The sequence below is a fragment of the Seriola dumerili genome, unplaced genomic scaffold (assembly GCF_002260705.1).
Source record: "Seriola dumerili isolate Sdu_G_001 unplaced genomic scaffold, Sdu_1.0 BDQW01000003.1, whole genome shotgun sequence".
Classification (NCBI taxonomy): domain Eukaryota; kingdom Metazoa; phylum Chordata; class Actinopteri; order Carangiformes; family Carangidae; genus Seriola; species Seriola dumerili.
The window spans coordinates 4,251,255-4,273,373 of NW_019174258.1; the positions used below are offsets into that span (position 1 = coordinate 4,251,255).

Genomic DNA, 22,119 nt, shown 5'->3' on the forward strand with positions numbered 1-22,119 from the left:
AGAATTTGTGAATGAGTTCCCAAAACAAATGCATCATTAAATTTTTACACAAAAAACACTAATGTTTTTTTTTTTATTCAGTTCATACAAATTCACCTGAGAATGTGGTGACAAGAGATCTAAAGTCTTTTCTTGACGAACGGCGTTTTCATATGTTTCCTATTTTCATTTTATTTTGTAATTCATTAAATTTATTACCCCATAAAATATCCTTAGATACAACTTCTGCAATGCTCTGTGAAGAGTGGAGGTGGAGTGGAAAGCGAATATTTGGCCAATATGGGAACCAACCTTTGAATAATAATAGCGATTGACTCTCGATTGCTTCTGGCTGGCCGGCAGGGTGAAAGTTGAAAGTTCGTCGAAATCAGAAAACAGGAGACACGTGCAGACTGGACAGTCGTAAGTCTAATAAAATAAATCGACACAAATGCATAGCTATTATGAAACAAGCGGAGTTGAGGGCCAGGGGCGGTTTGCTTGAGTGCAGACGAGTAACAGCTCAAGTATTAGCTTATTTTGACGTTAGCTAGACCATGCTATCTAGCTAGGAGTCGTTAGCTTTAAAGCATGACAGCCTGTTAAAATCGAATACGTTGTGAGAGTCAAACAAACACAAACAGATAGAAAGTCTGTTTTAGCACAGGAGCACGAGCAACTCTCAAAGATGAAAAATTCATTGACTACTACACATGCACGAGTCTTTGCTGAGCTTATAAATGTGAACAGTTTCTTGTTGAAATGGATGTTGGCTAAAGACTCAGCAGTGGCTGCATACAATCCGAGACAACTATACCTACAATCCGGCCTAGATTCAGTTATTCTTCCTGCCCCCACAGACCTGTGCAACCGTAACACCAGCTGCAGCGATGGCTGCCATCTACTCAGGTATCCATCTGAAACTGAAGAGTCCTCAGACTCCATGGGAGGACAAGCTGAAGCTGGCACGTTTTGCCTGGATCTCCTCACAGTGCCTACTGCCCAACAAGGAGCAGGTAACAGCTGAAGTTGTCTCACAAGATGCCTGTGTCTTCCTAGAATGATGAGGATGCCTGTTTTGTTGCCTGTTTTACTGTGGCTGTGTTGTTGTGATGTCGGCAACCCCAAATAGTTATATATGTTCAGTGTGAGAAGTGACTACTATAGTTTTATTCAACACCTTATATCAAGATCCATGAAGATCATTGTCAACATATCAATTATCAAAGCATTGTCTGCACATATTTTATGTCCTACACTTTTTCCTCCCAAATAACATTTTTTAAAGAATTTTAGTACGGGGTTGTAGTGGTAATTTTCTTCAGGATGTTTACAAGAAGTACTTTACAGACTTGGGTTTGGATTCAGTCTATGTTAGTGCATGTTACTTGATGTTTGTGCCAACATTTGCACTGTGCTGATGTAGTGGCCAATTTTACCCTTAGGGATGTAAAGTTAAGTCCTTGTCACTTCCTAATTGTTGTTTATTCCTTCTGTCATTGGTTCAAAATTCTCTGTGTCAATTCTGGGATAGTTGAGAAAAGATTTCCTGTATTAAATTAATTTAAAAGCAGCATATTAATATCTGTTGTGTCCCTTTCCCACTGTAGGTGCTGTTGGACTGGTGCACCCATGCTCTGACAGGCTGGTACAATCAGAAGGTGGAGTTTTCTCAGAATGTATTGGAAGGCCTGTGGTGTTACCTTGATGACCTGCTTCACAGCCGGAAGCTCCACTCACTTCTCAAGCAGGGCAAGACCTTCAGCCTGAGGCTCAACATGGCACAGGTGAGATTGTTCATGGGATAATGCTCTGGCTCTAGCACATTCATACTTTAGAAGGTTGTATTGATTTTAATATGAAGGTTTCACTGACACCTTTTTCCTGTGTTTGTGTCTAGCTGCTGCTTGACCGCCTCCAGGAGTGTGCACGTGTTGGATCCAAGTCACTGTTGTGTATGTCCACCATACTAAGTGTGTGTAAGGGCATTCTCTCTTCTCCTGTGCTCTCATCTGTCTTCACCACCAAGTATGAGCTCATGGTTGATCTGCTGGCCAAGCTCTGCTCTCTGGCCTGCTGTGAGCTACAGCAGCCATTGCTCACAGAAACCCTAATGACTCAGATGACTGAGTCCATCACAAGCCAAGACCCGGTGGTGACTGAGTGTCTTCAAAATGAACCTGCTACCAACTTGGACACTTTGGACACTCCCCCAGATCACCCAGAGTCAGATACGAATAAATCCCCCTCCAAGCCAAATGAAAACCTACATTCATCTAATGTGTTTGAGGTGTTGCTTCAGGTGTTGTCATGTTATTTATCAGTCCAGCGACAACAAGCCAACCCTAACAGAGTCTTTACTATGGTAACCAACCAGCTGATCCAGCCATTAGTACTACTCAGACACCTGCTGACTTCTGGGGAATTTGCTCCATCTCAGACACATTTGCATCTCCGCCAGCAGCTGTGCAGAGACGTCCGTGTCAAGGTAGACTCCATCCTTCAGTTTGCGCTCTTCCCCTCTGAGCACCTGACCTCCTACAAGGAGGAGCTCCTTCCATCTAAAGAGGACTCTGGGAAACGTGGTCCAGGTGGGGCAAAAGGTCCCTTGAAGCCAGTCAGTGCCATACTTTCCAAACTGAGTTCTCAGGATTACTGTGAGCCATGCCAACTCTACTCTGTGAAGTCCAACACATTGTCTCTGCTGTTTAAGTTTTTTCTGGAAAGCTATGGAAAAGGAAGAGGAGAAAGTGAGGAAGAACACAGGATGCTGTGTTTCTATTTTCTCGGCAGATTGGTCCCAGCCTTGGATCTAGGTCTTGATGGACACTCGCTCTCACCTTCAAAAGCCGACCAGTCAGTCTCTGTGTCCCCTGGGCAGAAGTCTCCCCTGGCCTCCCTCTGTTCCCCAGAGAGCTGGAGCCTGGCCCTGCTGTCTGTGGAGTCGCTGCTAAGCCAGGCTCTGTCAGCTGATATCTATAATGTAGCTGCGGACAGGATACGACATGGAGAGGTCCAGCTCAACTTTTACAGAGCCCTGGGACAAATGCTCTTCAACCACTCCCAGCCAAGGTAACAAACCGCCCCTCCTGATGTGCTTTTCATTGAAACAGTCTTTTGGTTATACAATGTAAAACTTTTGTATCTTGTCTTTCAGTATCCCAGCATGGTACCGCTGTTTGAAGGTTCTGTTGAGTCTCAACCATCTGATTCTTGAACCAGACCTGGACCAGCTCTTATCTTCAGCCTGGGTTAATTCTGAATGCATGGAAGCACGAGTGCAACGGGCCAGACAGGTCTTGATTTCATCAGTACATCCAAAATTTTATAGTGTAATAAAATATTTGTTTGTATTTTATAAATGTTATGAAAAGTCAATAGTAAAACCCAAGCCAAGAATTAAGTAATTGTAAATACAGAGTTAAAATGCTAAAATCTTTAAAAGAGAGAAGTTTTGACTGATAAGATGTTTTATTCCAACAGCTCATGGTGTGCAGCATCCTTCAGACCTACACTAAGCTCCGTCAACTCCCTCGCCTCTTCTCTGAGCTCCTGTCTGTGATCTGTCAGCCAGCTCTGGACGAACTCCGACCTCCTCTGCTGTCTGAGGGGGTCTCTGCCTCCCTCAGGACTTGTCTTCTGGACACACCACCGTCCCAGGGCCTAGAGATCTGCTCATTAGTGTTGGAGAGCATAAGGAGATATATACTCCCTGACCTGGTGAAGGAAGAACGAGAGGCAGAGAAGATGGAGACTGATGGAGGAGGAGATGAGAAAGGAGACGTTAAGGTGGACGAAGAGAGACAAGATGCATCCCTGAAGCTCTTCTCCCTCAGCCAGCTCCTTCATGCTGTTTTATTTAGTCTGAAGACTCTAGATAATGCTTCCCCTGTTCCTTTAGTCAGGCAGAGTCGAGCCCTGATGGAGGAGATGCAGCAGGTAATCAAGGAGCTACTTCAGCTGTTGTCAACAGAAAAGAAGAGACCTGTAAAAACAAATCCAGTTCAAAAGACCCCACGGAAAGGCAAAAAGAATTTGGACCACAAAGAGTCAGAGAAGGTCTCAGAGTCTAAAATAGGAGTAGTGTGGGAACAGAAGACCCAGGAGGCGACTCTTCTCCTCAGGTACACCTGGGTGGAAGTGGACACACTTTTTGATATCCACTGTAGTAAATACACATCCCTTGATTCAGCCCAGATGGCAGCTGTAAGTGAGACTGAAGACAAAGCTCTTTCTAATGCTCCATTCTTAACCCACATAGAGAGCCTTGTATCTGGTGACATTTTACCAGCATTTCTCTGTCCCTCTGCCTCCTGCAGCCCCATGAGCTGCTTGCTGCTCAAACTCCTCACTTTACAGCAGATGAAGAAAGTTTTGTTAGATAGCACCTCACTCTGTGAATCCAGCACTGCAGCACTGCTGAGCAGGGCAGCCCAGTTCATTTTGGCTAAATTGAAGCTTGAAGTGAGTCTGGATGGAGAGCAGGGGTGGGACGGGCAGATAGGCAGTGTGAATGCCAGCTCCTACCTTGTAGCACACTGGCATCTTGTCACATCCAATCTGCCTTTGATTGCCCCCTACCTGAGCGGAGAAGATGTGGGCTGCATAGCAAATGTTCTTGTCAGTTCAATCCTCAGCAAACAGACAGACGGAGGGAAGGACCGGCCGCCCAGCTGTCTGACTGTCTCCATCATATCTTCACAGCTTCTCCAAAGCCCAATTCTTGCGGAGTTGCCTTCACTTTTCTCTGCCACAGTTTGTTCCCTCACACATAGGATCCATGGTGTTCTCATGGTGGCACACACACCCAAGGTCTGTGCTACACTCCCAAAGTTTCAAGAGGAAGAAAGTGATGCCAGTCAGACTCTGTCAAAACTGGTGAACAAAGAGACCATAGTTGAGGATATATTAGCGTCCTCTAAGACTGGAGATGTGTTTGTATCGCTGACTGACACACAGACAAAGGAACTGGTGAAGTTAATCCAAGTCTTAACACACCTAAACCCAGATGGGATGAGCTCCGAGGATCTCGCCTCCATTTTTCTCCTCCTCTTCTTCATGCTCACCTCCACCTCCAGTCAGGCAGACCCGGTGGTTGTGGATCGTCCTGACTCTGGAGATGATGCTGTATTCTTGGTGAAGCTGCTCAGGATCCTGACTTGTCTTGTGGAGAGTAGAAACTTCAAAAGTGTTTTGAAGCTCATTCATGGAGGTACTCTGCTGCAGGCTGCTTCGTCTTCTCTCCTCTGGCACAGCAGCAGCGGAAGATTTCAAGCCTCATGCAGCCCTGATAGGCTGGATTTAATCAAAGCAGTGCAGAACTTCATCAGGTCCTTGGTCGAGTTGATTATAATGAGAAACAGCAGCGTTCGACTCAATCTGGACCAGTTTGTCTCCTTTCTTACCAGTAAGGAAACAGCAAGCAGGCAAAATGTTGCATCCAGTTCAGCAGCTGTTTCCAGTAAACCAGATCCAGGAGCATCCATTTTGCCTGTTCATATTATGCTGGCATCGCTTTCTTCTTTCGCCCAGGCGATGACCTCTAACCTTGGAAGGAGTAAACCAGTGGATCAAATCTTGACCCAAATGCTCACCAGAGCGACTGCTTCACTGGGACCAGCTGTTGAGTCTGTCCTAAGGCCCCAGACTATGAGCGACGCAGCCATCCAGCCAGCCAGCATCCTCGGTCAAGCCTTTGTAGTAGAAGTTGTCACTGTCATGCTGCACTGTGAACTGTCCTCACTGTCACTGGAGGACCAGAACAAGGAGGATGGCACCAAGCTCACCCTGAATCACATGACCCTGTATCAGGGCTTCTGCCAGCAGATCCTCAGAGAAATAAGCTCTGCCCCCAGGCCTATGGACTTCCTGGTTTCCTCTCTCCACTTCCTGTCAACTTTCTACAAAGCAGTGGAGCGGACAAGAAGAGAGAAGGAGCAAGGAGAGGAGGAGAAGGGAGCAAAGGAGTTGGATGAGCTGTACATTCAGATACTGGAGAATGTGCACAGACTGCTGACAGGTACACGGACACGCATTATGAACAAACATCTGTGCAATCAGCCGATATTGTCCTCTGCATACTGCACATACTGGCATAAGTTTGCAACTGATTGTATTTCATTTATTCCATGCTTGCTGTTCCAGATAATAAGCGCTTGTGTAGAAATCTCTAACAACTACAACAATGCTATTTCTCTAAAAGGAGACATGATGTTTCACAAATAACTAAAATCTGACGTAGCACTTATTCCACATAAAAACCTGGCATCAGCTAAGTGTGAATGCAGAATGACAAAACATTATTATAAACAGTTTAAGCATCACACTTATTTCTAGGTACTTGTAATGCATTATATTTTGTTACTGTGTCCTGCCTCTTTATCACACAGACTCAGAGGCTGATTTGACTTGATGGGGTTTTATTATATTGCTCAGCATTATACTGAATGTAAATGTCTTATTGTGCCCACAGCTCCTTGGCTGTCTTCAAATGAGCTTAATAATCTGGAACCAGCTGTGCAGGAACTGCTGCACCACCTGGTGGAGAAAAGTACTACAGGTCAGTTCAACCTGCTGCTCTTGATAATCAGAGAAGGACTAGACGCTGGTAAGCTGAGAGCTGGAAACTACAGGGTGAGGCCAAGATCTATTCTGATAACTTGTACACTTTCGTTTCATGTTTAAAAGGAATCTGTCGAAGTTTTGTCTAATCTCTTTTTCTTTGTTCAAATGTTCTCACTCTATTGTTCCGTTCTCCAGGAGGTGCTGTCTGCAGTAACCATCATTACACTGCTCTGCCGTTGTCAGTTACCTGAGTCCTGCTCTAAAGCTCTGTGGCTCATTGCACCGCAGATTATATCTGCTATGATGGTGAGAAAAAACATACACACGCTCAAATACAAACTCACACAAAGTCATATGCAGCAATCACAAGAGGGAGCAGCCTTCAGTGAGCATCACACACAGACACATGTTACTCATAGACAGATATGCACACACACATGCTCATCTGCGCATGACCCTGAAGAAAAGTTTGTTATGATTAGAAGTTGTTTGTGCCAATCTGGTAATTTTGTAACTGGTATTAAACTAGTTTTATCAGACCATATTCATGTTGATTGTTTAAAGTTTTTGAAAATGACCAAATCTGACCTCCAGGAATGGGAACAATATTAAAGGAAGAGAAAGAAACTAAATTTAATGATTGTAGTTTGTCCTCCAACCTGGCAGGAGGAGCTGCTTTCCAAGCTGACAGGATATGAACAGTGTTGTGTTAGTGCAGGTGTGTTGGTTTATCCAAATTCCCTTTTTACAAAGAAAGACCATACCACCAATTAACATATCTAGTTTCATTAGAATGACAATATACAGGTAAAACTTGTAGCTGACCAGCTTTGTGTTTTAGGCCTCAGTCAGAGAAATGGAATGAAAAGGCACTTGCTGTGTGACATTCCTCATTAGTTCCTCACAAGTTTTTTTTCATGTGTAGTCAGACTCATAATCTAAATAAAAAACATGGAAATATCAGCATCAGCCTTCACTGTGATATTAAGACAAGCAGGGGCCGCTCTATGCAGAGAGTATTTTACAGTTTGTTCTTCAGGCATCAGTAATAATTGTGTTTGAAGTACAGTTCATGTGACAGCTGTCTCAAGTGACTCAGCAGCCAGACGACAATCAGTCTGCTAACTTCCACTGGAATGCCTGTTCATTGTAATTTCCATTGAGGCTCCTTTGGTCAATGTGCTTTCCATCAGGCCTGCTGGGTGGGGCAGACAGACAACACAGCAATCTGCTTAACCATACTGCAAATACACACACTGAGAGTACTTTAAGATGCCAACCATGCTGTTCTTTTTCCTCTGTTACCCACACTCACTATGTCCATATGTCATCTGTCGTTTATTTCTGTCATTCACACTCTTCTCTTTAGACCGTGTGAGAGAAGACTCATCTAAAAGTAAAAGAATTATCAGATTTTAATAGCTATTTAATAAGCTATTTAATAGCTATTGTGTCTTTTTTTTGACTTGGGCATAGTAGTGCAATATCCCAAAAATTGTGACCTGTCACAATTGGAAAAGTACATGTATCGATAATAAAATCAATAACGGCTCAATTCCATGTGGCTGCTTCAGTTTCTGGGTCCTGGTATTGTGCACGCTGGCTCACTGTCAAACTGTCATAACTTACTGGGACATTTGAATAGATCAGAGCCATCATTCATTTTATTTGTAACAGCTGTGTCTTTCATACTGTGACAAGTCAAAATGTCTGCTGTGAAAAAGTCCTGTTGGGGTTGTCAGTTTCATTACTTCCAGAAAGCTTTAAAAAGTTATCACACTTGAAGGAAATCCCTGACTCTGTGTGTGTGTGTGTGTGTGTCTGTGTCTGTGTCTGTGTCTGTGTCTGTGTCTGTGTCTGTGTGTGTGTGTGTGTGTGTGTGTGTGTGTGTGTACTTTTGCAACTACTTGCTCTCATAGTTGTCTAAATGTGTTTGTCACTCTAACTTGCTCTGTGTGTTGTGTCTCTGTGTTAACAGTTCTTGGTGAGATCGTCTGGTCAGGACGTTTCTCTGACCCTTCCCTTTACTGTTCCTACGGTGATGTCAATGACGTCTCTGCTGCGCCAGGGGGAGGGGCTCATCACCAACCCTCATCATGTGATCTTGGTGCTTGGGGCGCTGCAGTCGGTGTCCCTCGACCACTTGACCCCACTCGTCTACCAGTCAGCGTTCCTGGCTGTTCATGAGGCACTGTTTGCCATCATCCAGTGTCATCCTCAGGTATGAAGAGGCAGATGGGTGTGTGAGTGAGTGAGTGAATGAGTGAGGGAGGGAGTAAGTCTGTAGCTGAATCAAAAAAGGAATTTAAAAGTGCTTCAACACAGTGTACACTTTCTGTAGAGTATGCCCAAACAATTGTGCAGTCAGAAAATGTTAAACCCTCTATTGTCTATTGTGTTGACAATGTGAACTTGTGTCTTATCTAGAACTGAACTGACACAATTAATGAAAACAATTGTTTTTTAAATACCTTTATCTGTGATGCAGGTGCCACAAGATGCACACATATGATAAGATGGTCAGATGGGCAGAGGCATTCAGTGTTTGTTTCCCTCAGCTAGAAGACACAAAATCTTTTTTTGTACCCGGGACATTCTTACTGTGAAGCAACACTGAGCTACTGATGAACTCCAGCGCTGCTAAACCCCAGATTATATCTACTCTAGTCCCATTTCACAAGATCAGTATAACATCGATCCATCACCAAGCTCCGGTCTTTAATAGTCTTGACGTGCATGTCATTTTATACTGTGAGATCTGAGTTTTATTTACAGTCTCCTAAAGAGGCCTTTGTAGTTAATATAGAAATAAAACATTGATTGTTGACTTCAAATGTTAATTGTTGACGTAGGAAATGGTAGTTTTACATTTCTGTCAAACACTGTTATATAAAATTATATTTATTAAAAAGTATTAGGTCTTAATTACAGGTAAATATTTGATTTGTGCATTATAACGCAGCAATTTGTTTGGCTCTGTCTTGGTATACCAACATTATTATGGAAAGCATGATAACTAATTTCATTTTAATTATAGTCGTATGCATTCGTTTTGTTTTGTTTTTTTAATTTTTGTTGATGAAGAATCTGAGAGTACATTGCCCCCCACCCCCACGCCCCAACAAAAATGCGGTATGTGCCTTAAACTGTGCTGCTGAGTCCACAAGATGTCCCAGAGGAATGTCTCTTTAAACAGAGGATATTGCAGCTCACCAGTCGTGCTGCAGCTGCACGAAAACCTCATAACATCCACTTTTTCAGCTTTAACTCATAGTGTTTTACATTGCCCCCAAATGTAAAAAAACTAAGATTTATTTATAAAATGTAAAAGGGAATTTACATTCCAACCCACACATGGTCTTTTGTTGTACTTTTGGTGTTAATGTGATAATCTTTCAGTTTCTCACACACTAAAATGTGATAGTATTTTTTGTTCAGAAACAGTGACAGAGTGCGACTGAAACAGGGCAGCTGTATTGAATAAAACAGGTCAAGAACCAGCTAACCGATATCAGATGTTTGTGAGGACAAAAGACAGTAGTAAAGGAGAGCTCCAGAGAGGGAGGGGGGAGGTAAAACCAAGAGGAGAGGTACAAAGAGAACGAAAGGACACTACATTTATACAGAAAGAGAGGGAAATAAAAATAAGTGATGAAGAGATGAGAGAAAAAGCAGGAGATAAAGAACAAAAGGAGTAAGATGTGATAGGAATGTGATATGCAAGGAAAGGCTCAGGACAATGTAGATAAGAGAGGGAGTGAGTGGAGAGAGGAGGTGTGATAGGACAGAGACGAGGGAGGGACAGAGGTGGAGAGTAGAGGTAGGGAGCTGGCATGCAGCATAGGTTGGCATGGTGCGGGTTTAAGTCGATGGAAACCATTACTGAGCTCCAACCAGAGCTGGTGACATCATCCCCCTCTGTTTTATATTCCCCCTCCCTCTACCCACTGTAGGCCTCGAGTAGAGAGAGAAGTATGGACAGAAATGCAAACGTAGCTCTTGTGGGAATCCAACTTCTACCTCAGTCATTTACTGAACTGTGAGTTTATGGCAGGAGCAGTGGAAATAATGTAATAGATGGATATTGCAGGATTGTTTTGTTTGTAATTTTCAAAAAAAATGTCTCTGTTCAGTCTCTAACACCCTAAAACTTTTAATTTCCTCTTTAAATTTCTTTAAACTTTGAGAAAAAACTTTGTACTACAGTCTGTGGCAGTATCACATGTATAATTCTCTCTGTTTGTTGCAAAGTGAAATACTTAAACCCAAGACATCATGTTCTTTGACTGTACCATTATAGTAAGTGAGAATGTTCTGCTTGTGTTTTGCACCATTTTCTACACATCTCCCTGTAATTCAACCAGACCTATTTAAACAGTCAAATCTCCACTAGAATTTAAAGTGCTGAGGGCGTAAACTATTATTTGACGGAACCATCAGTTTGTCGAGTTGAGTGGGATTCATGAGAAAATCTACTGTATCAGAGCTGTGAATAGGCAGGAATACACTGTGAAGCCTCTCCACTTTGCTTTTAAAACATTAAAAAAGTGGTCTTTATGCCTTTGAGCAGTTCTTGAAGTTTCACTTTATTTTACTGAAAGAGCTACTCAAAGCTGCCAGCATTATGACAGTCCAATGTGCAATAAGCAATATTAGTTCTACCTCCTGATTCACTTGAGTGGGACAGTGTTCTCAGACTTTTGGACCCCACTGTACATATAGTGTGACATCTACTCTCTTTCTCTTTCTCTTTCTCTTTCTCTCTCTGTCTCTCTCTCTCCCTCCCTCCCTCTCTCTCTCTCTCTCTCTCTCCCTCTCCCTCTCCCTCTCCCTCCCCGTCCAGGTGATGTTGAATGCAGCTCCATCCTTTTTAAATGTCTTCTACCGTCTGGTGGCATCCATCATGCAGGAGGGTCGGCAGAGAGGAGACAGTGACAAAGGTAACACCTACAGGCTCGGAGGGGGACGCTCTAATTTTGTCTTTGTGAATAATTGTATGATTTAAGGGGTTTCACTTAAGAGTGCATTATGAAACGCCGTAGTTACAGAAAGTAATAAAGATTATAAAAGTCATCTAATATTGCCAACATGTCAAGAGAGTCGTTAATAAACCACTAACATACTCAGATTACTCAGAAGATTAGCAAAAAATTCATTTGAATTGACTTTAAAGTCAGTTTAATGCTGTATTAAATTTAAAAGAGGAGATTCATCTCCCTACTTTTTTACCTGTTCCTGGAACTGACAGCGACTCTGTGTCATGCCCAGTCACATTTCAACACTGTTGGCAGTGTCTGATATTTACTCAGCAGCGGCCTCCCAGAAATGGAGAAATATTAAGACAGGGAGTTTTCATAATCTTGATTAATTTTCTAATGTAAATCCACTGTAAACTTCTGACATCTGTTGTAGAAGTCTCTGCTTAATCACCATAGAGACTATTTTTACATGCCAACAAGAGTGCTGTGTCAGCATGTTGTAGAAATATCCTTAATTTTGAATTTGCATTCAGTTATTGCTGTACTTGAAGTCATGTATCATTTATTATCTTGGCTTAAACATTTAAGTCTTAATAGGGCAATTAAAGTATTGTATAGCAACATTGTTAGTGAAACTGGGGCAGCTTGAAAGCACAACAGGTAGTGGACCTGAAGCAGCTTACAGGGCAGGGAGGAAGAGTTTCCATGCCTCCTACGGTAAACTAAATCTAGGTAAAACTGCACCAAAAACAATAAGTCCCAGGTGGAATGTCTAAACAGGAGGTGTATTTGCTCCATATAAACAGGTGAATGAATTGACATCAGTCTCGTTTTTCAAGGTCCAGGTTGTGACGTGTATCTCCAGTGCTCCAGACTGATAGAGAGGATGTACTCTCACATTGCTGCTACAGCTGAGAACTTCACCACACTGTCAGCCTTCATCGTGGCTCAGTACGTCACAGAGCTTCAGAAGGTACACACACACACACACACACACACACACACACACACATATAACATGTATGAATGAGGCAGCAGGATCTCAGCTGATCCTTTGATCCAGCCCTGTTTGTCTGGTGGTGCGTGCTGAGCTGGAGAGATTGAGCCGAGCAGAGTGACGGGGACGCTGACGCTCAGAAGCAGAGATGTGAAGTATTTCCACTGGCCAGATTGTAAATGTTCACAAATCTCAGTGAACAGGTCCAGGATTACAGTAAGTCAATGTGCTGGAATGAAGCTTTAGGCTGGATGTTCCCTCAGAGAAGTGACTCACGTCTGGTTTGTGAGTGCGGCTCCTCTCTTCTACCAGACTGTATTTAACATGACGCCAACCTGACTCAGCAGTTTCCAGCAGAGTTACACATTGAGGGGGAGACATGAAAGTAGACAGACAGACAGACAGACAGACAGACAGGCAGACAGGCAGGCAGACAGACAGGCAGAATGCAGAAGAGGTGTTAGAGATTCTTTGAGCTCTGTGTGAGTCATCTAATAATCCTAAAATTGATTTTATGTTGTGCTTTTACTCAGGCATTTCAAAGAGATCGACCTCTTTGCAAGTCAGGGGTAATTTAGCCGTCTCTGTGTCAGAACTGCTTCTAATGGCTCTCAGCCTGAACTGAACTTTCCATGCAGCAGCAAGGTGTTATTAGTGGAGCAGCAGTTAGAAAAGTCATGTTATTATGCAGGTTGAGTTTGTGCCTTTGGCCACTTGTCTTAATATTATAAACAATATTAATATTACCGTTCTATTGAAAACATTAGTAATTTAGTGCTCTACTGATTTAGCCTTGCACTTCTGTAACATTGTCGGACTCACTATGGACAAAAACGCATCAAAATTAATGCAGAAGAACCAGATATATTGTTGCTTTTATTACAAACATTACAAACAAGTCTGGTGCCTACATTACTCACAGTGCACCTTGACAATTCAAAGATTTGGGTGTGTAAATGTTGTGTCAGGCAGAGATGAGGAGCAGGCTACAAAGGTCTGGTAAAATCACTCCTTTCTACCTCCACATCCTCAGATTTTCATTGTCAAACTTGTAGTCTTCGGCCACAACCGACGCTGACCCAGGTTATGTCACTTGAGGTAATTCATTAAATTTCACGCAGCTCAATCTGGAGTCACAAAAGACTTCATACAACTTATTTCTCTGCAGACTTGTAAACAGACTTTGAGGTGCACAATCTGCACACTTCCCATTTAAATGGAGCTTTATTTGAATATCTTTATTATTTATTTATTTATTTATATTTATTATTTATTTTTAATTAAATAGATGTCACAAGTCCAGATGCAGATGTTTACCACAGGTACAGGTGAGAGAGCCTTCAATAAGGTAAAGGTTGTATATTAGGAAAATATTTAAAGTGGTGTGTATATGATCTTCTATCCAAATGTAATATAAGTTGGCAGACACAGTAGATCTTGTTTACTTACCATATACAGACCAAAGTCACAAGATTTTCTTAGAGAGCTTTACAGTTTGTTCAACATATGGCACCTTTTATCCTTAGATCCACAATATAGGTAAGAAAAAAACACAAAAATTAATTTTCAAGAGTAAAACAAAGGTGAGACAGAGAGAGAAGAGCACGAGAGGACATGCAATGTGTTTTGCTTGCACAGAGTAGACAGAAGAGGCAGTAGAAGTATTACAATGTAGAGAAACAGAAATATACAGGTATGGAACCAAATACTATGAAGCAGCAATGAGCAAAGTATTAGGAATAAAGAATTGCAGTAAGGTAATACAGTGTATAACCAAGAACTGCATCATAACAGGCAGTGGAGTTATACCACGGATGAGTTCATGTACAGTGTGTTACCAATATATATTGTACGTGCACTTTTGCAGAGCAACATTTAACAGTGTACTTTGTGTAACAATAAAAGTGTTTAAAGCTAGTGCAAAGACCCAATGTGAAAGAGAACAGTGACTCATTAGCTTCCAGAGAGCACGGAGCGCTGGCATGACCTCAACCACACAACTGAGACACAGAGATAAACATAACTTTGCCTAGCAATGTGCTAACACTGGGCTCCTGTTCTCTTTGGATATCACTGCATCCAGATCCAGGTATCAGAACAATCGGTGTACCACTAACTGTAACTGTGGCCCTCTGCTGCTCCACGTGACATTTGATTGGATAGTATTTAGTGCAAAAACCCATAATGGGAAGCCTGTAATTAGGTGAGTGAGTTTTTATCTAATTACTAAGAGGTACGGTGAGCAGTGCAGAGCAGCCATCGTCTTGTCACTCTTTGTCATGATGAATATCCAAAGACCTGGAGAGGTCTGACATCATCAGGTCATGGTGTAAAACCTGTATACTTGTGGGGGGATAATGTAACTGGGATGAATAACCAGACACTATTGCATATGCTGCTGGTTTGTTTTAGAGAGTTCACTGTTTACAAAGGCTGTTTTTTGACTGTTGTTAGTGTGGGTGTGTGTATTTGTGTGTTTTTGGAGAAAGACAGAGCCTTGCTGGTTGTCTAGCTGTCTGAGCGCTGCTCTACTTCTATCACACAAGTAGATATGAAGTGTGTGTGTAGCTCCCAGTCTTCACAGGACTAGACAGTCCTCTGCAACAGTATTAGTGAACATAGACTGGGTCAAAGTTCTGTATTGAGTTTCAGACCTGAACCTCAGAATAGTTTTAAATTTCCATCGTCTCTTTTAGTTTTCAGTTCAGTTCAGAGCAGCAGTAGCAGATGATTGCTTATTACTATAAAATATATTTCAGTCAAACAAATGGAATAAGAGCAAAGTGGAATACCTACATTAAATCACACTATATCAAATTAATTACATTATATCACATTGTAGGTACAGAAAGCTGAAAATAGGAACAAAAAGAACAAAGTTATGATATTTTTTTGATTCCCCTTTAGGACGTTCTTTTCACTGATGCCCCTGGGGGTTTAAATCCAGGTTCATGGACCATTTATTCATAACTGACCCTTAATTACATTTGCCTCTTTGAATATTTGCTGTTCATGTTCCAAACAGGAGTAACTGTCAGAATCATCCCTTTGTAGTCCACTCTCAACTTTTTCATTAACATATACGTTGCCAGGATACATGATGATGTTTGTCCTTTGATGCCCCTCTAGTTATGAAGTTCAATATAAGACCTGAAAAATGAATATTCAACTATTCTGGCACATAGTTTTTGATTTGACAGGTTTGCCTCAGGCTGTAGCATTTTGCCACGTACACTAGGATGTTTCCGTTAATTTAGTAAGAAAGGGGAAAAGATGATCATATTAATGTGTGTGTGTGTGTGTGTGTGTGTGTGTGTGTGTGTGTGTGTGTGTGTGAGTGTGTGTGAGTGAGTGAGAGAGACACAGAGAGAGAGAGAGAGAGAGAAGGATCAACTAGTAAAACAAAGATATGACAAAGATATGAGATTTTTCTGATTTCCTTTTGTCATATTTCAGTCTCCTGTCTTTTCTCTTATTGTCTCCTGAGCTTTTTTATCTTTTTTCATAACTTCACTCTTATTCTCGTCTCCAGGTTACTCTGCGACCGGACATTAAGCGGCATCTAACTGAGGGGATCTATCAGATTCTGGACCTGTGTATGGAGCAGGATATCAAGTTTCTGACGGCTGGACTGCAGATGGGAGTCAGAGAGGTGTTCAATGACCTGTATGGCAGCTACACCCACTACCACAAAGCACAGAGGCAAGGAGAGGACAAGTACACTGTTTGAAATTGTCACAACAACAACCCTCAGTTTAGATTCCCTTATTGAAATTAAATTTGAATATATTTTCTTGCTAAGGAGAGACTATATTTATGTATGTATGTATGTATATTTTAGCTTTTGAAATGAGACACAACAGCTTGCGGATGTCATAGGCTATAAACAGTGTAAACACAGTAGTCACTGAAAACGCTCACAGTAGATTTCTAGAGGTTTGAAACACAGACACAGAGGAATTAAGAACAACATTGCACTGCCTGATTTAACTGGTTAATATTTGTTGTCTGCATATTGATAAGAGAAGCATCTACATGTGGATTACTTTGGTTACACACTGTACCTTAAATGTGACAGGAGCAACCGTAGCTGTCAATAACAGAACTGGTCACTGAAGTGTTTCCTCTTGCTGCTACACAATGATGTGTAAAATGTTGTGTTTATATTATAATTTAAAGGAACTGGTTTCAGTGAGATATGATTAGCATCTTACTGAATAGAAAATAGATTTCTATATGAACTGTACTAAATCTTTTCTGGATTGTTTTGTTTTTTTTTACCAAAACTTAATTATGTAACATAGATAAATTGAAATACAGTGCTGTCTCAAGCATGTTTATTGTGTCATTTTGTGCACAGTATTGTTTCCATGTATGCATGTAATTTTTTTGTGCATTTACCTTTTTATTTGAGTACAGTACAGGACCAGTAAATGTCTGCTGCTCTCACCCTGCCCAACTCAGTAACTTTTTTTGATTTACTGTACATACTCATGCCTCTGGGTGAAGTACAGCTGCTGAAAACAGAGACTTTATCTAATGAGTGGGGAGCTCTCCTATTTACCAATGAAGGTATACAAAACCTACTGTAAATCTGTCACGGTGTGATGCCCCTGGCAGAAACACAGTCGCCTCAATAGCAGGTTGCTTTATGTTTAGATAAACTGAACTGACAGTTGTTTTTATTTTACTTTGAATAGAGTAACTGAGCTGTTGATACAAGGACTGGCAGTAAGTGACAGCTCAGTGTTTTCATACTGTAAATTGATCATTTAAACTGACAATGTCTGTAAACATTGATGCAAAAACATAAAAGTCAGAATCAAGTCAAGCTCTTAAAAAACTACAGAGATTTACATTATTCCTGCACTTGCTTAAATAAATAATGGGGCTCTGATGTACTGAAGGTCCATATTTAAAGATTATTCTGCTGTTCATTTACATTTAAACGATTCTGGGAAAAGTTTATTTTTCTTCAACTTAATAAGCAGTATCGTAGTAAAAAAAAAAAGATATCAAATGGACTGTGATGATGATGCTGCACCTGCACATACAATGCTGTATAGACGTTCTCATATTATTGTTAGTAGGGGTTGGATCAGACTAACTCCTGTGTATCAAAGCAAAGTTCAAGAAAATGGGAACTTTTACTTTTACCTTTAGTTTGCAGTTCAGACAGGAAATGGCTTGAACACATCTTCCCTTAGTTTTCACTTTTCTGTCTCCTGTTTGTTTCTGAAAAGCTGTGTGGGACTGAGCAGTCTTTAGAAAGTCTTTTAGTTTGAGTTGACCTTCATTTCAGCTCTTTGACAGATCATTTCTGCAGAAAATGGTGGTTTGTAGGATTAATGATTACTAGTCACCAGGTTTTGCAAAATAGCTGCCCTTTTGTCAGTGAGCTGGTACACAAAAATGTGTGTGGTAGGTTTTGATACATCTGCTTACATAACACACAGCAACACTGCTCACACAAGTCATTGTACATTCTTTGTGAGAATATAGTGAGAATGATGCAGTGCTACAAAGCTGTCTATTATATAAAAATCTCTGTCTGCAAAACAAATGCTTTGTACCCCCGTACAGCAGCTAAGATACAGTGTAAAGAAAAAAGCATCCACATCTACAATCTATTTTTCATTCAATACTACAAAGCAGGAAAAAATATATCTCTAAATGTAAGTGCATATGAGGAAAAGTGTTACAGATTGACTTGTCGTGAATCTGGTGACAAAAATGTAACTATCCTGTAGAGCTCACAGAGCCAACTAATGATGACAGTAACTGACTCGTCAATGCACCAGTGAAGCCTCTAGTTTGTTTCTGTTGCCTCAGAGAGAAATTAAAGTACTGACAGACTAGCTATAATACTGCTGGGACGTGTCTCTGAAGAAGGTCTCCAACATGACACGACAGCTAGAAACATGCATGCACAATTCACACTCTCTGAAACTGACAAATAGTTGAAAGTTGCACTGAAATGTTTCAGACTTGGACTCATCGGTCCTCGTTCAGACCTAAAGAAGGGCAGCAGTTCTTCAGTTAGCCCAGTTTTACACAATCCTCCCTGCTCTGCTAATGTTGAAACACCTGCATCTAAAAAGTGGCTGGGCTTGTATTTCACTCCCACTTCATCATAGATTTATGAGACTTGAATGAACTCATTATTCAAGTCTCAGGCCTCCTGCCTCGCAGCTTCTTTAGACCATGTGACCAGTTTTTTCTGTGCTCTATTAAGAATACTTCTGTGTACGCTACATATTTATACAGTGATAGTAAACCCGCACATTAACCATAATTTACGAAAAAGTTGATTAAAAGGGGACTTTAATCAAAGACACTGTTGGCACTTTATTGATTTGGTCATTTTTTGGTACCATTACCTCCATAATTGGCACTACTTATTTCAGATTATTGCAGTGATATCTTTGATTATGTACCTTTAATATACAGCATTTATATAATGAAACACACGTTAGCTTCATTTAAAGTAACTCTTTACAGCTCCTGCAGCTGAAAAGTTCACAGCCAATAGACAGACTTGTTGCCTCTGCTCTCTATTTCTGGAAGACGAGTTGAATTCTTGAAAGCCTAACTGATCCTCTTCAGGGGTAATTTGAGACCCTCATAACAGTTGTTCAGGACATCCAAGGCTAAGGGCAAAAGATTTTTTTACCTCTGTGCAGCTAAATTTGCACATCTGCTTCTCTCTGCTTCTTACTCCTCCACCTCTCTCTCTCTCTGACTTCCATCCATCCATGCTCTAACACTACTGTGGGTAACATAAACACACTGAGTGTCTCCTCAGACCACCGTAGTGGTAGCAGCAATGAATAAGTGTGTGTGTGTGTGTAATACTACTAGAACACTCTTTGAGGAACAGCACACAGTGTGTATTGACACCAATTTTTTTACTTGGACTGCAGGACACTTTGCTTTCCAGTCAAAATCACATTTTGTCACCATTAAAATGAAAAATTTCAGAGGCAGACTGAAGCATGCTGAACATGAACTGGACCTTTTAGTTTAGTCAGAGGTGTTTCAGCTGAGAGAGAGAGTCGATCTGAGTGCTACAGACCGTAGAAAAATCTATTTGAACTGTGCTTTCAAATGGTTTAACAATGGCAGGTTGACTTGCTCCAAAACGTTTCACTGAATATTTAAAGGTTTTCAAAAGATGATCCATAAACTACAAGATTAGGCGACACAAAATGTTCCTTTTATGTGGAAGTTACTGAATGTTATAGATTTCTGCTGCTTTTAATGTCTGAAAGCACTTTTTTTTCTCAATCGGCTTCTTACTACAAGCAATGAAGTCCCACATAAACATATTACTTAAGGAGTAAGGACAGTTTTCGTTTTTCATGACAGATTGTCTGTTTTTTGTTTGTTTTTTTTGGTCTGTGGACCTGAAAAAGGTGTTATCACACTTTTCTGTGCACCAATTACGATTTAACAACATCTGAACGTTGTGGGGTTATTTGCTCATATTCCCATGCAAATGCCAATCAAACTGATCTACACCCACACAGTCCTAGAAGCAGATTAGCAATGTTTTTTTGTTTAGTCATGACTATCACTATAAAACCACATTTTCAGTTACCACAACCTAACTTCTTCATAATTTTGATTATTATGTGTTCTCTTCCTCATAATTAAGACACATCATCAATCAGTATAGTATGTCATTGTCACGTGTGGTTTGACATTTTACTTAAAACTGCTGACTAACATTTAATGTCATTATTTTCTAGATGAATTATTTAAATAGTGAAAAACACCCATACCTTCTCCCTGAACCACAGGGCAATGTCATCAAATCACTCGTTTTGTCTGCAGTCGTAAAAACAAAAGATGGTGGTTGTGAGATCGTTTTGTCAACTATTGTTTCCGAGAAGTAACTTATGGTCTAAATTTTAAAGCCAACATTGATGAGAAGTCCTCAAAGTGCTGAGAGACATGGACAAGTGAGTATCATGACTCTATCTGCTGATAGAGATGGTGCGATATGATCGAGAGCTCCAGAACAGCTACTAAATGGACCATTTGTCCGGTCAACTATCGATGTTCGGTTTATTTCCCACATGTGACAAAGAAAAGCTGCAAACCATCACGACTGAGCAGCAAAGGAGTTTTTGGCATTTTTACTTCAAAATGATGTAAAGAAGGATTTGATTATCAAAATAGCTGCAGATGTTTCTGTCAATCGACTAATCGACTGATCACTTCAACTGTAATTACTATTTCCAATATGTCTAAAATACAACACACTATACTATGTTCGGAACAGAATGATAAAGTCTTAGACTTATTTCTATTATTGCTCCAGATGTGTTCACCAGAATAACTTTCTTTTGCAACATCCCGACCACGGGACTGAGATTCAGGACAGGAGAAGGAGGAAGGGGAAAGGAAACTAAAATATTCCAAGCCTTTCGCGCAGTGTCTTTAAATGTTCTGGGTTGGTTCTTTATGAGGCCAAGGAAGAACCAGAGAAATTAAGGGGAAACGCTTTTGTTTTCTCCCATTTAACCCAGTTCAAACTGTGTCTGGCGCCCCCAGTGTCTGCTCGGAGCACGTGCAGCTCCACACAGACTGAAATCATGGAGCTAGACGATCACAGACCCTCTCTCTCAGCCCTCAGAGCTACATAACTAACATTTTACAACAATCCTTTCCTACAGGGCTGTCCCCACCCCTGTACTCAGCTTTAGCACGGAACCGCACGGCACTGCACAGCTCGATTTGCAGCCAGCCCCGGCCCTCCTCCAGGGCTGCGTGAGCCGGTGTTTGATTGGATTAGAGTCGGCTAGCCTTTGCCCTCTAACCTCGCTGATGTTGGCTGGCTGCTTCCTGCTCCCTCCGCTCCCCCTGACCGACTGACGAAGCCTGCCGAAGCCGCACGGCGAAGCGCCCTGCACGGACACAGCCGACCGGGACGAGCCGCTACAGCCAGACTAGAGCCGAGCCGAGCCGAGCCACGATACACACAGGCAGGCGGGCGAAAAAAACAGGCAGCCATGCGGAGGAAATCGAGGATATTGTTATGTTTTGCGGTGCTGTGGGTGCTGGGGATAGCCTACTACTTCTACTCGGGGACAGCGCTGAGTCGAAAGGTAGGTTTCCCGTTCCTCGACTGCTTTTTCTGGCCACACGGTCCGTCTTCTGGTCCGTGTGGATGTTTTCTTCCAGGACAAAGCGAAGATGGAGCGGTGAGATTCGCCGCTGTTAATGGCTCTTTCCCTTCTTTTTCTGGGTCTCGGTTTTGCGGTTTCACCGATGCTGTGAGGAATGTGATAAAGGGCCTGCTAGTATCAGTGGGCAGGCATTGATTTGGTGGAGATGAGTGTAGACAAGGGCAGCAGGGTAGCGGGGCTGGCCGGTCGGCGTGCACAGACCTCCCGCTGTGCCGGTGATTGCCTTCCCGTGGCAGTGGGAGCGGAGCACGTCCACACCGGGCAGCCTGTTAACCACTGTATCGCGGCGGCGCCGGTTAATGTTGGAGCAGAATAAAGGTGAAAGCATTCAGAGTGATTGTTATTAATATTAGGCTGCTGGCCTGACTCACGGGGGTGGGTCGGTGGGTGGTGGGGGGGTGTTTAG

General features: G+C 41.8%; 2 protein-coding genes across 3 annotated transcripts in view; both read left to right on the forward strand.

Moving 5' to 3' along the window:
• Positions 1 to 343: 343 nt before the first annotated feature.
• urb2 (URB2 ribosome biogenesis 2 homolog (S. cerevisiae)) lies at positions 344 to 16,973 on the forward strand. The gene is made up of 12 exons (XM_022744602.1): positions 344 to 402; positions 840 to 995; positions 1,590 to 1,766; positions 1,880 to 3,051; positions 3,137 to 3,275; positions 3,463 to 5,998; positions 6,452 to 6,612; positions 6,739 to 6,849; positions 8,522 to 8,764; positions 11,387 to 11,483; positions 12,362 to 12,495; positions 16,052 to 16,973. The coding sequence occupies exons 2-12, from the start codon at positions 870 to 872 to the stop codon at positions 16,247 to 16,249; spliced, it is 5,094 nt and encodes a 1,697-aa protein (XP_022600323.1). The 5' UTR covers positions 344 to 402; positions 840 to 869; the 3' UTR covers positions 16,250 to 16,973.
• Positions 16,974 to 21,398: 4,425 nt separating this feature from the next.
• Positions 21,399 to 22,119, forward strand: part of galnt2 (polypeptide N-acetylgalactosaminyltransferase 2) — a 50,630-nt gene continuing 49,909 nt past the window's right edge. For both annotated transcript variants that reach the window (XM_022741473.1, XM_022741482.1), the window contains exon 1: positions 21,399 to 21,632. In XM_022741473.1, coding sequence (XP_022597194.1) covers positions 21,537 to 21,632 — 96 coding nt within the window. In that variant the 5' untranslated portion in view covers positions 21,399 to 21,536. The remainder of the gene's footprint in view (positions 21,633 to 22,119) is intronic.

Excerpts from the sequence above, each read along its gene's own strand:
- urb2 (XM_022744602.1), top strand. The coding sequence starts at position 870 with ATGGCTGCCATCTACTCAGGTATCCATCTGAAACTGAAGAGTCCTCAG. Across the intron at positions 3,052-3,136 it reads TTCAACCACTCCCAGCCAAG|TATCCCAGCATGGTACCGCT; the intron begins GTAACAAACCGC and ends CTTGTCTTTCAG. Across the intron at positions 12,496-16,051 it reads ACGTCACAGAGCTTCAGAAG|GTTACTCTGCGACCGGACAT; the intron begins GTACACACACAC and ends TCTCGTCTCCAG.